Source organism: Branchiostoma lanceolatum, chromosome 16, assembly GCF_035083965.1.
Source record: "Branchiostoma lanceolatum isolate klBraLanc5 chromosome 16, klBraLanc5.hap2, whole genome shotgun sequence".
Lineage (NCBI taxonomy): Eukaryota > Metazoa > Chordata > Leptocardii > Amphioxiformes > Branchiostomatidae > Branchiostoma > Branchiostoma lanceolatum.
The window spans coordinates 7,496,877-7,514,246 of NC_089737.1; the positions used below are offsets into that span (position 1 = coordinate 7,496,877).

At 40.7% G+C, this 17,370-nt stretch overlaps 3 protein-coding genes across 5 annotated transcripts in view; 2 read left to right on the plus strand and 1 right to left on the minus strand.

Annotated features, from left to right (window-relative positions):
* LOC136421999 (two pore channel protein 2-like) overlaps window positions 1–11,093 on the minus strand; it is a 32,081-nt gene extending 20,988 nt beyond the window's left edge. The window contains exon 1 of the mRNA XM_066409598.1: window positions 10,835–11,093. Within this exon, the coding sequence (XP_066265695.1) occupies window positions 10,835–11,093 (259 nt within the window). The remainder of the gene's footprint in view (window positions 1–10,834) is intronic.
* LOC136422001 (somatostatin receptor type 2-like) lies at window positions 121–7,574 on the plus strand. 3 transcript variants are annotated; one of them, XM_066409606.1, is made up of 3 exons: window positions 121–350; window positions 5,546–5,623; window positions 5,915–7,574. In XM_066409606.1, the coding sequence occupies exon 3, from the start codon at window positions 6,222–6,224 to the stop codon at window positions 7,251–7,253; it is 1,032 nt and encodes a 343-aa protein (XP_066265703.1). In that variant the 5' UTR covers window positions 121–350; window positions 5,546–5,623; window positions 5,915–6,221; the 3' UTR covers window positions 7,254–7,574. The 3 variants fall into 3 exon arrangements, with proteins under 3 accessions (XP_066265703.1, XP_066265702.1, XP_066265701.1); XM_066409605.1 differs by lacking the exon at window positions 121–350 and adding an exon at window positions 4,735–4,788; XM_066409604.1 differs by lacking the exon at window positions 121–350 and having other exon boundaries at window positions 5,277–5,623.
* A 435-nt stretch (window positions 11,094–11,528) lies between the features above and the next one.
* On the plus strand, window positions 11,529–12,338 carry LOC136422195 (uncharacterized). Its single transcript, XM_066409840.1, has one exon. The coding sequence runs from the start codon at window positions 11,529–11,531 to the stop codon at window positions 12,336–12,338; it is 810 nt and encodes a 269-aa protein (XP_066265937.1).
* Window positions 12,339–17,370: the final 5,032 nt, after the last annotated feature.

Below are 17,370 nucleotides of genomic sequence, written 5' to 3' on the forward strand. Positions count from 1 at the left end.
TTTATAACGATAAATATCTGAAACATAAGTTTCTTCTGTAGGTGAGGGTGAGTGCGTGTGGGGGGGGGGGGTACAATGTATAGATGATATCCTCAAATAAAATTGAATTTGCCTATACATAGAATCAAGTTTTTAAACTTCTTTCCAACCAGCGGTGGGAAATGTGAATAGCTTAAAGGGTTGTGATTATATCTTGAACACGCCATGACGATGCATAATTACCATAATGACAAAGCACAAGTTGGGTGTGTTTTCATTGGACGGCACATATACATCCCTCAACTTTGCCCCTAAATTATCTATGTACACACCCATTGACGTCAGTACTGCGGAGACCTTCACAAAAGCAGGTACGTAATTTTTTTTCTCTCTTCGCGTCCTCAGTTATAAACTCTATATCATGACACTATCAACACGTTAACATGTTTGGTTTTGGAATTGAAACAGAGATTCAATTTCGCGCAGGATCGTGCATTTTGTTTTGACTTTCTTTCATGAATATACAAGATTTAAAGGTCTAAGGGATAGCAAGGTCACCAAAAAGACCACACCTAACTCACCTAGCATGTAAACAAGCCGTATGTCTCTAGTAAGACACACATTTCTGACGAAGGAATTGTACAACGTCGTCATTGAATACGTCCTGAATGTAGTATTTTGTCGACATATATTTGTTTATTTGATTTAGCAGAAGTGTTTTAAAAATGGCGACTATGTCACAAACGCAGGTTGCTATTAAAATGATGCAGAACATCCGGTTTTTCAAGTCGTGCAGATTCTAACCATGGTCACGTACTACGGTAGACAAGGAGCGCCATTTGATAGGATTTTTCCTAATAAGAAAATCTTATTAAAAAGACATGCTCTTCTCTTGATAAGAAAATCCTATTAAAAGGCATTCATTGTCTTCTTAATAAGATCATCCTATTTAGAATGCACGCTCTGTCTTGGTGAATAGGATTGTCCATACATCAACGGAAAGTTTATTTTTATTTTTCCAAAATAAACTTGGTCTGCTCATTTAGATCAAAGAGAAGCTTTATTCCTTCCAAATCGTCAAATTCTGTCATTTGAATGACGACTTCTGTTTGGGGCCACATTCTTTTTACTACAGCGTCACCTAGCAGTGGGAAGCAGCATTGCAGTATTGCCTTGAAGAAGATAGCAGACGGACTACCCAAAACGTAAGTAGGTAATTGCAATTGGTTGTGTAAAATGATGCCATATTTTTCATTTGATGTAAGACTTCACCAAGATGTTCTGTACATTTTCCAAAGGTTGAAATTATTTATTTATTTGTAATTATTTATGTAAAGTATCTTATTAATAAAAGACCTTTGAAAAACAACAATTTAACGGCATGTAACTGATTGTGTGATTTAAGGTATAGGGATATGTACATAATTTCATATTTCGGACCTCCCTTGAAAGCTTCTGCAATAGTCATCTAGTCTTCTTCACAAAATATGTGTGAACTTTCTTTACCACAAATCTTTTAATTCGCCTTCCAGGTTTGCATTTTGAGACGGCGACGCTGATACCCAAACTGACAAAAAAAATCCAGAAAAGTGAACCAAAGAAAGGAGAGAGAAGTACGTACATAAACATTCGACAACAACAACAACAACAACACCAAAAATATCAAAAGCGGAAGTCCGTCTGCAGTACCATAGAAAGCCGCTAGGGGCCTATAACCAAACTTTTCATTCAAGTGTGTGCATAATTTACATACCAAATACCGTACAGATCCATCCACAGCTTCTTGACTTATTCTGTCTATCAACCAGCAAAACCACAAACTGCACGACAGCGACGTTGAGGAAAGATGGCGTCATTTCCGGTGATCCCTCTCCCCGAAGTTGTTGATGTCAATGAGACAGTTACACGATATGCGCTTATCGAAACACTGGACGCACCCAAATGGTACACAGTGATTCATTTGATTCTATCAGCCATCGGCGCTATAGCCAACGCTCTGGTCATTTACATCTTACTGAGGAAACCGAAGATGAGAACGTATCCAAACATCTTTGTGTTCAGCCTTGCGTTGTCAGACTTTGTCTTCTGCGCAGTGGCGATCCCGTTGTCATGGATGGTGTTCTGGCTCGAAAATTTCCATGGTTGGTTGGCGCATTTATCGTCTGTTAGCTACGACACTTGTACGCTTGTTAGCGCTCTGTGTCTAATGACTATGAGTATCGAACGTTACCAAGCTGTTTCGAACCCGATACGTCACGTCCAGCGGTGTCAGTCTGTGAAACGCGGCTTGCTTGCGATCGCCGGGTTTTGGGTCGGTTCGATTCTCGTAAGCATCCTCTTTTATGTCTTTGTGATGGAACCAGGAAATCGCCAAGACGTGAGATCTGCTGACCTGAGAAATCGCACGCTTGCAGCAAAACTTTCATAGTAATGTTTGCAGTTCCAATGCTGGTTACAGTCATCTTTTACATACTCTTATTCAAGGCTTCAAAACAGCATGGTGATATACCCGCTAGGGCAAGGAGCGAAGCCAGGTCCCATGACCGTGTGACTAGGATGGTGACTGCCGTTGTGGTAGCCTATGTCGTATCGTGGTCTCCCGGACATGTCTTAGGCTTAGTAACCGTCTCGGGAAGTCCCTACAACATCACAGCTCTAGCACTCGGCTTGCGGTTTTGTTTCGTACTGCAAGTCATCAATGCGGTGACGAACCCGTTCCTATATGCTCTGCTTGGAGAAAAGTTTGGGTTCTACATACGAGAGATGATGTGCAGAAAGAACCTTGGCAAACAACAGCACAGGGATGGAGAACCTACGACAACACAAGGACATGAACAAAGACAAGGTGGAACAACTTCCATGGCAGACAGTCAGGCACTGTGAAGTAATGAAGACAGCCAAGAGAGAGATGCGCTTCATAGATAGATACAAACTATCTTGCCCCACTTAATACAATTATGCAATATTGACAATTTCAAAATTCTGATGCATTTAGGCATAACGTTAACCTCTATCAAAAAAATAATTATTGTTACACTCCTGTAATTATAAAGAAACGAGAAGAACCAAATATTAATTACAGTACTCACACTAGCTTTGTATATATTGTATTATTTTTTATGTATCTAGCCATACGGTGTAAAAAGTACAGTCTAGTACAGTAAAGGTCTTCGTCGTCAATATTCAGTTAAGTATATAATGGTGGATAAAGGGTTATAACCGAGGAACCACTGGCGATGACTAATAAGCACCAAGGACAAAAGTAATGATGGGCCGAGTGCACCAGGACCGAGGCAGGAGTGGAGATGACCAATCAGCACCAAGAATAGGGATGCGATGGACCAATCAGTAACAAAGACGGGATGCCTAATCAGCACCAAGGACAAGACTTATGATAACCAATCAGTACCAAGGACAGGTTGGTGATCGCCAATAAGCAACAAGGACAAGGATGGTGACGACCAATCAGCACCAAAGACAGGGATAGTGATGGCCAATAAGCACCAAGGACAAGACTTATAACCAATCAGCAGCAAGGACAGGTTTGTGATGGACAATAAGCACCAAGGACAAGACTTATAACCAATCAGTAGCAAGGACAGGTTTGTGATGGCCAATAAGATCAAAGAACAAGGACGATGGTGGCTGATCAGCACCAAAGACAGGGGTGGTGATGATAAATCAGCATCAAAGTCAGTGCACGTGAACATCTGGACAGTAAGTTAACATGATCACTCTATAGAGCAACAGTGCAAGTAAACATGACTTTAATTAATTTTTATATAGCAACGGTGAAAGTAAACATGACTCTATATGGAAGCAGTGTAAATGAGCATAGCAAATGTACAAGTGAACATGACTATATATAGCAAAACTGGAATGAACATGACTCCATATAGTAACAGTGCAAGTATATAAAACAAGACTGTGTATAGAACAGTGCAAGTGAACATGACTATAGCAGCATTTCAAGTGTACATGGCTCTATAAAGTAACAGTGCAAGTGAACATGACTCTGCATAGGAACAGTGTAAGTGAACATGAAAAAGAAAAAAGAAAACATGGATCGCAATGATTAATGCTATGTTATTTGTACAAAAAAAATCTGAAAACTCGCTGCTATTTACAAAGAAAAGCATTTCTTTTGTACTGAATATACTTTTCGTTTCGGCCTCTTATCCAACAATGAGGCAATAAGTGTAATCATAGAAAGCAAACCATGAAAAGCACAGCCGAACTCCATCACATGAATCATCGAGCGGAATAGCAAACAAGTCGTGTATATATGAGAAATTCAATATACTTTCTGAATGCCCGTATATCTGTCTGGAACATACGTTTATGCCGTGGGAGGGGAGGTGGGGCAATTCCGCGTAGAGGTACCATGCCATGAAAAATTGCCCCCCTACCAAAGTTGGCCGACTTGGGAAGTTTTTTTATCAAAAGTGTTGTGTTCCATCGGCGGCTATTTTGCCGTTGACACTGTTGTGTGAAAATGATCTATAACGATAAATATCTTAAACATAAGTTTCTTCTGTAGATGATATCCTCAAATAAAATTGAATTTGCCTATAGATAGAATCGAGTTTTTTAAATTTCTTTCCAACCAGCGGAAATAAATGCGAATAGCTTAAAGGGTTTATCATTATATTTTGAAGAAGCCATGACGATGCATAATTACCACAATGACAAAGCACAAGTTGGGTGTGTTTTCATTGGACGGCACATATATATCCCTCACCTTTGCCCCTCAATTATCTATGTACACACCCTTTGACGTCAGTACTGCGAAGACCTTCACAAAAGCAGGTACGTCAATTTTTTCTCTCTTCATGTCCCCGGTTATATACTCTATATCATGACACTATAAACAAGTTAACAACTTTGATTTCAAAATTCAGAGATTCAAATTCGTTCTGGATCACATATTTGTTGCGACTTTCTTTCATGAATATTCAAGATTTAAAGGCCTAAGGGGTACGTAAGGTCACCAAAAGGACCACACCTAACTCACCTAGCATGTAAACAAGCCGTAGGTCTCTAGTAAGATCTAAATTTCTGACGAAGGAATTGTACAACGTATTCATTGAATGAGTCCTGAATGTGATATTTTGTTGACGATATTTTTGTTGGTTGATTTAGCAGACGTTTTTAAAAATGGCAACCATGTCACAAACGCAGGTTGCTATTAAAAGGAGGCAGAACATCCGGTTCTTCAAGTCGTGCAAATTCTAACCCTGGTCACGTACTACGGTAGACAGGACGCGCCTTTTGATAGGATTTTTAATTTGTTAATAAGATAACCTTATTAAAGAGACATGCTCTTCTCTTAATAAGAAAATCCTATTAAAAGGCTCATTGTCTTCTTAATAAGATCATCCTATTTAGAATGCCCGCTCTGTCTTGGTGAACAGCGTTGTCTATACATCAACGGGAAGATTTTTGACCAAAATAAACTGTGATCATTTAGAGCAAAGATAAGCTTTATCACAACCTGTCGAATTCATTATTCGTGTTCGCATGAGGACTGTCAGTAACGTTTGAGGCCACAATCTTTTCACTGCAGCGACACCTAGCGGTGGGAAGTAGAACTAGTCTTCATTGCCCCGAGGAAGGCACTAGTAGCAGGACCACCGAAACGTTGGTAGGTAATTGTTATTAGTTGTGTACCGTAGTTTTAGGTTCGTTTTGAAGCGTCTTACTGTATAATTTTACTTGTGTTTTCTCTATATCTAAAACTTCCAAAAGTTTGAATATATGTCAAGTATTTGAAATATTTATTTTGAAAAAAAAAACAACTTGATTGTATATCATTAACAGAGTCTGTTTAATTTGAGGTCAACAATATTTGTTATTTTCTAACATCCTTGCTGAAAAAATTGGATCTAACCATGTACCAATCCAACAATATATGCACTTCTAATTCGCCTTCCAGGTTTGCAATTTGAGACGGCAAAGCTGATAACCAGGCTGAGAAAAAGAATTCTGGAAAGTGAGCTAAAGAAAGGAGAAAGAAGTCAACCACCACCACTACAACAACAACAAAGATATCAAAAGCGGAAGTCCTCCTGCAGTACCATAGAAAGCCGCTAGGGGCCAATAACCAAACTTGTCCTTAAATTTTGTACATTATTCATATGTCAGATATTATACAGATCCGTTGACAGCTTCTTGAGTTATTCTGTCTATGAACCAAAAAAACAACACAAGCGTCACCGAAACGACAACAACGGTGAGGAAAGATGGCGTCATATCCGGTGATCCCTCTTCCCAAGGTGACTGTCAACGAGACAGTTACACGATACGATCTTATCGACACACTGGACGCACCCACATGGTACACTGTGATTCACCTGATTCTAGCAGCCATGGGCGCTGTAGCCAACGCTCTCGTCATTTACATCTTACTGAGGAAACCGAAGATGAGAACGTATCCAAACATCTTTGTGTTTAGCCTTGCGTTGTCAGACTTTGTCTTCTGCGCAGTGGCGATCCCTTTGTCGTGGATGGTGTTTTGGCTCGATGGTTTCAATGGTTGGTTGGCGCATGTATCGTTTGTTAGCTACGACACTTGCACTCTTGTTGGCGCGCTGTGTCTGATGACGATGAGTATCGAACGTTACCAAGCTGTTTCGAACCCGATACGTCACGTCCAGCGGAGTTCTATGAAACGCGGCTCGCTTACAATCGTTGGGTTTTGGGTGGGTTCGATTCTCGTAAGCATCCTGTTTTACGTGTTTGTGATGCTACCAGGGGACCAACAAGACGTGAGATCTGCGGACCTGAGAAATCGCACGCTTGCAGCAAAACTTTACAGTTTCATAGTAATGTTTGCAGTCCCATTGCTGGTTACAGTCATCTTTTACGTACTCTTATTCAAGGCCTTAAAACAGCGTGGTGATATACCCGCTAGGGCAAGGAGTGAAGCCAGGTCCCACGGCCGTGTAACTAGGATGGTGACTGCCGTTGTGGTAGCCTATGTAATATCGTGGTCTCCATCACATATCGTAGGTTTAGTGGCCGTTTCAGGCAGCAACATCACAGTTCTGGCACTCGCCTTGCGGGTTTGTTTCGTACTGCAAGTCATCAATGCGGTGACGAACCCGTTCCTATATGCTCTGCTTGGAGAAAGGTTTGGGTTCTACATACGAGAAATGATGTGTCGAAAGAACCTTGGTAAACAACAACACAGAGATGGAGAACCTATGACAACACAAGGGCACGAGCAAAGACAAGTTGGAACAACGTCCATGGCAAATAGTCAGGTACAGTGAAGTAATGAAGACAGCCAAGAGAGAGATGCGCTTCATAGACATATACAAACTATGTTGCCCCACGTAATACAATTATTCAATATTAACAATACAACGTTCTTATGCTTTTGAGCACATTCTCTATCAAAAAATGTTGTTACACTTCCGTCATTACATAGAAACGAGAAAACCCATATATGTATTACAGTACCCACACTATCTTGTATATGTTTACTGTGTTTTGATTTATCTAGCCATATGGTATAAAAGGTACAGTAAAGGTCTTCGTCATCAATATCCAGTGATGTATATAATGGTGGATAATGGGTTATAAGTTAAGGCAGAATTATATATAGTAAGTTTATTGATTCGATCATTCATACATCGCTGAAGTACATGGCAGCGTCCTCAGAGAAGGATGCTGAATTGCGTACATTAGGCGTATTACATTTAACAAATCTAACTTAAATTCAAACAACTAGTGCTATTAAAAATCTAGAAACAAGAAAAGGATAACGTATTGTACGAGGCATAAGAAAACAAATACAAAAATTCTTGACAACAAATGATAAAAGATGAAACAATGTCTAACATCAAACTGTAAACTAAATGAATAAACGTCGGGAGATTTTATCAGGTGTGTGTATTCAATAGATGTGTAAAGTATGGAATGGGACTGTTTTTATAGCGATTTGTTTTTGCCAAAGGGATACAAAGTTGGTGGGCGCCTTTTAGATTTCTAGCGTGGATGTCAGATCGGGTTGGGGGTAACCAACTCCTGAAGGTAGGATTTCGAAGTAAGGATTTGGCAAACCGAAGGCTAAGGTTTTTCCTCCTGTTTTCCAAGGAGGGAAGACATAAAAGTGTTAGGGCTTCGTTATAACATATATATTGGGGGCCGAGGATAATTCTCAGGGCTCGTTTTTGTATTCTCTCGACCTTCATGGATTGTTGTGCAGTGATACTAGGGCTCCAGACTGGTGCGGCGTATTCTAAAGTGGGCCGAATGTACCCTTGGTAAAATTCGAGAAGATCTTGTATGGGTAGTCCAAAACGTTTTAATTTCTTTAGCCAAAAAAGTCGTGAGCTTGCCTTTTGTGTAATGATGTCAACATGTTTTCCCCAACTTAGGTCATGAGAGAACCATAGGCCAAGTATGCGTGCTGTTTCAGTGTATTCCAGGGACGTATTATTAAGTGAAATTTCGGGGGGTAGGGGGCAGTCTCTCATAAACGAAATCATCAATAACTTGCATTTTTCACCGTGAAGTATCATGTCATTTTTTGAGGCCCAGCTATTCAATTTATCGAGGGATGTTTGTATAAGACTGGGTTGATAGAACATTCTACTTTCACAAACTGATAAATCGTCGACAAATTTATAACGGTCTAAAACGTCTTCGCTGAGGGCATCATTTATATAAATCAAAAAAAGGATGGGGCCTAATTTTGTCCCCTGGGGGACGCCGCACGAAATATCTTTCCAATTTGAGGTTATGCCATTGTAGCGGACGCACTGTAAACGGTTGCTGAGAAAATTGCAGAGCCATGGCAAAATTGAAGTGCGCACGCCGTATTGTAGCATTTTATTTATTAGAGTGGTATGGTTGATTCTGTCGAAGGCTTTACTAAAATCTGTCAAGAGGATTGTTTGGATACTTTTAGGGGTTTCGGCACCGAGGAGGATCGAATTCACCATAGCAGTTAAGTAGTGGACGGTGGAAATTCTTTTCCTACAACCAAACTGGTTGGGATCCAGTACATTGGCCACGTCCTGGAGAACCCATTTCGTGACAAACGATTCAAATGCTTTGATGAGAACTGAGGTTAGAGAGATGGGCCGTAGATTATCAAGTGAGGCTGGCGACTTTTTAGGAATCGGAGTGATGACTGCCTGTTTCCATTGTTTTGGAATGTAGCCTTCCTCTAAAGAGGAGTTAAAAATATGAGTGAGGACATCGCTAAATTCGGCCGCATACTGTTTGACAATTCTAGGGGGCAAGTTGTCTGGACCGTTGCTTTTATTAGGGTTGAGGCGTCTTAACGTTTCATAGACCTCCCATGGAAATATACGTGGTGGCCTAGAAGGAGATGGTAGGTATGAGGGTAAGGAGGCAAGATCTAAACGGGGCAATTCGTTCACTATTGATGAGAAGTGACTATTGACTAGCTCAGCAATGTCTTCGTCATGTAAGTGGGCGTTGTCTGGGAGACGAATGGAAACAGATGATCTACCTGAATTTAGGATCTTACGCAAACTATAGTGCCATTTAGCTGGGTTATCTTTCTTTAGCGATTTAACTCTGGAGACATAATGGCGTTTTTTAGCTTTTGAACATAGGCGAATTACCCGATTTCTGATATTTTTGTACAAGACCATGTTTCCTGACTGAAAGGCTTTTTGTCGTCTTCTAATTGCAGACTTGATCTGCGGGGTCATCCATGCTTTGTCACTGTTATGTTTGGTAAACGTTTTGTAAGGGAAGTGATGGTCAATTTTTGTTTGTAGAATATCGTATAAGTTGTCAACTTTAGTTTGATTGGCGATGGCGAATAAGCACAAGGAGTATGATAACCAATCAGCACCAAGGACAGGGATGGTGATGGCCAATAAGCACCCAGGACAAGGATGATGATGGACCAAGGGCACCAGGACCGAGACAGGAGTGGAGATGACTAATCAGCACCAAGGATGGGGATGCGAGTGACCAATCAGTAACAAAGACGGGGACGATGATGACCAATCAGCATCAACACAAGAATTAAGATAACCAATCAGCACCAAGGACAGGGATGGTGATGGCCAATCAGAACCAAGGACAAGGATGATGATAACCAATCAGCATCAAAGACAGGGATGGTGATGATAAATCAGCATCAAAGACATGTGCACGTGAACATGACTGGACAGCATCAGTCAAGTAAACATGACGACTCTATTGAGCAACAGTGCAAGTTATCATTACTCTGTATTAATACAGTGCGAGTAAGCATAGCTCTGTATAGTAGCAGTGCAAGAGAACATGACTTTGTATGGTAAATGTACAAGTAAACATGACTATTTATAGCAAAACTGGAAGTGAACATGACTTTGTATAGCAACAGTGCAAGTGAACATGGCACTGTATAGCAACAGCACAAGTGAACATGACTTTTTATCGCAACAGTGGAAGTAAAAAATAACTATATAACAACAGTGCAAGTGTACATGACTATAGCAACAGTGCAGGAGAACATGACTTTAGTCTATATAGTAACGGTACAAGGGATCATGACTGTGAAGTGACAGTGCAAGTGAACGTGACTCTATATAGTAGCAGTGCAAGTGAACATGGCTCTGTATAGGAACAGTGCATGTTAATATGACTCTATACAGCAACAGTTCCTCTGTATAGCTAGGTGGTTATTAGGTAAGAGGTTACATTTTGGGCTCGTTTGTTTGTTATGTGCATGATGTCAAAGTGATCAGGAAGGTCACGTAAAGTGTGCAGAGTGATATAGTTCTTTTAAATCCTCACATTAGATCGCGGAATTGTACGCAGATCAGACGACTCCATTTTTGCTTCTCTTTAATTTGTTTTCGAGATAATCAAATTTCGTTACGTGTGGCCTGGGACACGACAGTGGTTTTGCTATAAGTGCAGACTAATTGTCTACAAGATGGCCTCTGACCTGACACTGAGCACAAAGTTGTATACCGGTTTTTCTCTAGCACTTGTCCAGTATTGGCTGCTTGTTCATCACTTTGGTTACCGACGTGCAAACACGACTGACTTCTCTGACTGCCATTTCGCCTGCTAGCTGACGTGACGATTTGACGACCGCTTGGTGAAAACAACGGACGACTTTTGGAAGTATACATAACATTATCGTATATACATTAAAGATACGATTAATTGGTGAAGAAATTTCTGTGTTGTGTGGTAGTTCTTTCTTTGCGTGCAAAGACCCTAGCCAAACCACAAAGTTGTCTAACCCTCTCTCACATGACCTTCTGGGTGACCAGGATTGTCTGTTCCTGCCAGGCTTGCTGCCATGACTACCAAAATGCTACTACTTGTCTGTTCTCCCATGACATTTGACCTCATAACCCTACACCTGGGACGGGTCGTTCAACAGGTTCACCCCTAATTACGTTCCCATGGCTACACACCAAAATGCTAGGCTCTAGATCTGATTGGTGTAGACGCTATAGCGCTAGAGTCTCACTTCGCTGCTGTCGCCGTCCCATAACGTCCTACTAGCTGAAACGGACCAGCATCTAGCCGTGCAGAATACGTCAACTGCAAGTATGACAATGTCGACTAGGTTAGCTTCACGTTGGAGCGCTAGGTTGGTCGGTTTCCTTGTCTCTCTACTGTTTCTAGTGTTGATCAACTATGCTCACTTTGGGGTCCTCCTTCGCTACGTCTGGCCGGCAAAACCTCCCGTTAACAGAAAGAAATGTACATGCGAATGTTGGGACACCATCTTTAAGGGAACCTACCAGATGGGCGTCGGCCACTACAAGCACATCTACTTTAACGTCACGCCACAGACGCTGAAGATGTGGACGCTGACGGTCGCTGCCGTGCTGTTGACGTACGAATGCGTCACTTACGTCATTCGCGTCGCTCTGAGAAGCAAGATTAGACCGTCAATGTTCGTCCTCCTCTTGGCAGTGATTCACTCACACTACTACTCGTGGTGGGTTTTTATCGGGTACTACAACGACGATTTCTACGAACAGTGGTGGCATCAGTTGGTGTTTACGTCATCAGAACTGATGTCTACGGTACTCGTACTGAAACAGCTTGACCAGGCGGTAGCTCTTTCCCCACGCCTCCTTCTGGCCACCGCTGGTATTGCAGCGTTTCACGTCCTAGCAGCAGGGAAAGACCAGTTCGTCCACAACGTGTTGTTGAGGAGGGGGGAGTTCCACCAGGTGTATAGGGACAGTGCGTTAATGGTGTCAGATGTGGTGTACCTGGTAGTGACGTCAGCAGAGCTGGTGAGGATGTGGTGCTGTGAGAGACACTCCAGAGATGACGTCAGGATGTTTGGGCGTGACGTTCTGCTCTGTGTTGTCGTCATTTTCGGACTCATCGCGATGTTGTCTTATCTTTGATTAATCGATCTACAAGGACATGTTACTTGTGTACAAACTATAAGAAAGTTTGCAAAAGGACATTTAACTGTGGCTATTTGGGGTTGAACACAACGCAACGTGTCATATATGTGGTTGGCATATTTGCATAGCCGTGATTAAACGTTAACGAGATGCCTGCGTGCGACTTTTCTTAATCACGTACGCCTCCTAGCGGAATCGATGATCTCTACATGCAACTTTTTAGTGCTCAACAGAAGGTTGGTGTAACTGCGTATAAGCTCGTCCCACTCCCATATTGTAGTTAGTTGACCATTTATAAACGTGTATTAAAAAGTAGTAAACTGTTAGTGGGTTTGAAGTTCAAAATATACCTTTATACCTTTGTTCGTTACTTATCATATTACAATTGTATAGAACTTTTAGATATTTGTTGAGTTAATGGAGGAGAATTTCTTATAAGCCCTCTGGGCTTCTTTTCTCCTCCGGCACGTTTCTTTTAAATATTTTCGATTATTTCATTATTGTTCTTATGTTTATATATGCGCGAATGAATAAATAAATAAATAAACTAAACTAAACTAAAATAATGGTAAGACTTAGCTATCAAATGCTTTATCTATTACTAGTTCGGTCAATTTGGGTCACCCATAAGTTGGTTAATAAGCGTAAACGGGATACTTTCTGTACCAACCCTCTCACTAAACACAGTACTGTAACAGTTGCCTAAGTTGGTTAGTACAGTCATAAATGATGTATATAGACAAGACGAAAGCACAGGGAATATTGTAAGGTCTTCTACAACTTTCAACACACAAAACTAAATACAAATACATTCATCCTGCATATAAAATATAAGTCTGTATATGTACTTCGTAACTATTGTTTATGCTAAATTTTCTAATACACTGTATCTAATTATTATTTGGTGTATTGACCTAGTTATACACTGTAAATATTATCACCTCAAATAAAAATGGAATCTGCCTATATTTAGGATCAAGTTTTTAAGTTCTTTTCAACAAGCGATAAGAAATGTGAATAGCTTAAAGGGTGTGTCATTATATTTTGAACATGCCATGACGATGTATAATTATCACAATGACAAAGCACAAGTTGGGTGTGTTTTCATTGGACGGCACATATACATCTCTCAACTTTGCCCCGAAATTATCTATGAACACACCCATTGACGTCAGTACTGCGAAGACCTTCACAAAAGCAGGTACGTCAATTTTTCTCTCTTCATGTCCCCGGTTATATACTCTATATCATGACACTATCAACAAGTTAAGAACTTTGATTTCAAAATTCAGAGATTCAAATTCGTTCGGGATCACATATTTGTTGCGACTTTCTTTCATGAATATACAAGATTTCAAGGCCAAAGGGATAGCATGATAAAACAAAAGGACCACACATAACCCGCCTAGCATGTAAACAAGCCGTAGGTCGCTAGTAAGACAAACATTTTGACGAAGGAATTGTACAACGTCTTCATTGAATGAGTCCTGAATGTGTTATTTTGTTGACGATATTTTTGTTGGTTTATTTAGCAGACGTTTTTTAAAATGGCGACCATGTCACAAACGCAGGTTGCTATTAAAAGGATGCAGAACATCCGGTTCTTCAAGTCGTGCAGATTCTAACCCTGGTCACGTACTACGGTAGACAAGGAGCGCCATTTGATAGGATTTTTCTTACTAAGAAAATCTTATTAAAAAGACATGCTCTTCTCTTGATAAGAAAATCCTATTAAAAGGCATTCATTGTCTTCTTAATAAGATCATCCTATTTAGAATGCACGCTCTGTCTTAGTGAATAGGATTGTCCATACATCAACGGAAAGTTTTTTATTTTATTTTTCCAAAATAAACTTGGTCTGCTCATTTAGATCAAAGAGAAGCTTTATTCCTTCCAAATCGTCAAATTCTGTCATTTGAATGACGACTTCTGTTTGGGGCCACATTCTTTTTACTACAGCATCACCTAGCAGTGGGAAGCAGCATTGCAGTATTGCCTTGAAGAAGATAGCAGACGGACTACCCAAAACGTAAGTAGGTAATTGCAATTGGTTGTGTAAAATGATGCCATATTTTTCATTTGATGTAAGACTTCACCAAGATGTTCTGTACATTTTCCAAAGGTTGAAATTATTTATTTATTTGTAATTATTTATGTAAAGTATCTTATTAATAAAAGACCTTAAGAAAACAACAATTTAACGGCATATAACTGATTGTGTGATTTAAGGTATAGGGATATGTACATAATTTCATATTTCGGACCTCCCTTGAAAGCTTCTGCAATAGTCATCTAGTCTTCTTCACAAAATATGTGTGCACTTTCTTTACCACAAATCTTTTAATTCGCCTTCCAGGTTTGCATTTTGAGACGGCGACGCTGATACCCAGACTGACAAAAAAAAATCCAGAAAAGTGAACCAAAGAAAGGAGAGAGAAGCACGTACATAAACATTCGACAACAACAACAACAACAACACCAAAAATATCAAAAGCGGAAGTCCGTCTGCAGTACCATAGAAAGCCGCTAGGGCCCCATAACCAAACTTTTCATTCAAGTGTGTGCATAATTTACATACCAAATACCGTACAGATCCATTCACAGCTTCTTAACTTATTCTGTCTATCAACCAGCAAAACCACAAACTGCACGACAGCGACGTTGAGGAAAGATGGCATCATTTCCGGTGATCCCTCTCCCCGAAGTTGTTGATGTCAATGAGACAGTTACACGATATGCGCTTATCGAAACACTGGACGCACCCCAATGGTACACTGTGATTCACCTGATTCTAGCAGCCATGGGCGCTGTAGCCAACGCTCTCGTCATCTACATCTTACTGAAGAAACCGAAGATGAGAACGTATCCAAACATCTTTGTATTTGGCCTTGCATTGTCAGACTTAATCTTCTGCGCAGTGGCGATCCCGTTGTCATGGATGGTGTTCTGGCTCGAAAATTTCCATGGTTGGTTGGCGCATTTATCGTCTGTTAGCTACGACACTTGTACCCTTGTTAGCGCGCTGTGTCTGATGACCATGAGTATCGAACGTTACCAAGCTGTTTCGAACCCGATACGTCACGTCCAGCGGTGTCAGTCTGTGAAACGCGGCTTGCTTGCGATCGCCGGGTTTTGGGTCGGTTCGATTCTCGTAAGCATCCTCTTTTATGTCTTTGTGATGGAACCAGGAAATCGCCAAGACGTGAGATCTGCTGACCTCAGAAATCGCACGCTTGCAGCAAAACTTTACAGTTTCATAGTGATGTTTGCAGTCCCATTGCTGGTTACAGTCATCTTTTACATACTCTTATTCAAGGCTTTAAAACAGCATGGTGATATACCCGCTAGGGCAAGGAGCGAAGCCAGGTCCCATGGCCGTGTGACTAGGATGGTGACTGCCGTTGTGGTAGCCTATGTCGTATCGTGGTTTCCCGGACATGTCTTAGGTTTAGTTACCGTCTCGTGAAGTCCCTACAACATCACAGCTCTAGCACTCGGCTTGCGGTTTTGTTTCGTACTGCAAGTCATCAATGCGGTGACGAACCCGTTCCTATATGCACTGCTTGGAGAAAGGTTTGGGTTCTACATACGAGAAATGATGTGTAGAAAGAACCTGGGTAAACAACAGCAGAGGGATGGAGAACCTACGGCAACACAAGGACACGAGCAAAGACAAGATGGAACAACTTCCATGGCAGACAGTCAGGCACTGTGACGTAATGAAGACAGCCAAGAGAGAGATGCGCTTCAAAGACAGATATACAAGCTATATTTCCCCACTTAATACAATTATGCAAAATTGACAATTTCAAAATTCTGATGCATTTAGGCATAACGTTAACCTCTATCAAAAAAGAATCATTGTTACACCCCTGTAATTATAAAGAAACGAGAAGAACCAAATATCAATTACAGTACTCACACTAGCTTTGTATATATTGTATTATTTTTTATGTATCTAGCCATAGGGTGTAAAAAGTACAGTTTAGTATAGTATAGTAAAGGTCTTCGTCGTCAATATTCAGTTAAGTATATAATGGTGGATAAAGGGTTATAACCGAGGAACCACTGGCGATGACTAATAAGCACCAAGGACAAAAGTGATGGTGGACCGAGTGCACCAGGACCGAGGCAGGAGTGGAGATGAACAATCAGCACCAAGAATATGGATGCCATGGACTAATCAGTAACAAAGACGGGGATGCCTAATCAGCACCAAGGACAAGACTTATGATAACCAATCAGTACCAAGGACAGGTTGGTGATCGCCAATAAGCAACAAGGACAAGGATAGTGACGACCAATCAGCACCAAAGACAGGGATGGTGATGGCCAATAAGAACCAAGGACAAGACTTATAACCAATCAGCAGCAAGGACAGGTTTGTGATGGCCAATAAGCACCAAAGACAAGACTTATAACCAATCAGTACCAAGGACAGGTTTGTGATGGCCAATAAGATCAAAGAACAAGGACGATGGTGGCTGATCAGCGCCAAAGACAGGGGTGGTGATGACAAATCAGCATCAAAGACAGTGCACGTGAACATAACTGGACAGCAAGTTAACATGATCACTCTATAGAGCAACAGTGCAAGTAAACATGACTTTAATTTTTATATAGCAACGGTGAAAGTAAACATGACTATATATGGTAGCAGTGCAAATGAGCATAGCAAATGTACAAGTGAACATGACTATATATAGCAAAACTGGAATGAACATGACTCTATATAGTAACAGTGCAAGTAAACATGACTGTGTATAGAACAGTGCAAGTGAACATGACTCTTTATAGCAGCATTGCAAGTGTACATGGCTCTATATAGTATCTGCAAGTGAACATGACTCTGCATAGGAACAGTGTAAGTGAACATGAAAAATAAATAAAGAAAACATGGATTGCAATAATTAGTGCTATGTTATTTGTACAAGAAAATCTGAAAACTCGCTGCTATTTACAAAGATAAGCATTTCTTTTGTACTGAATATACTTTTCGTTTCGGCCTCTTATTCAACAATGAGGCAAT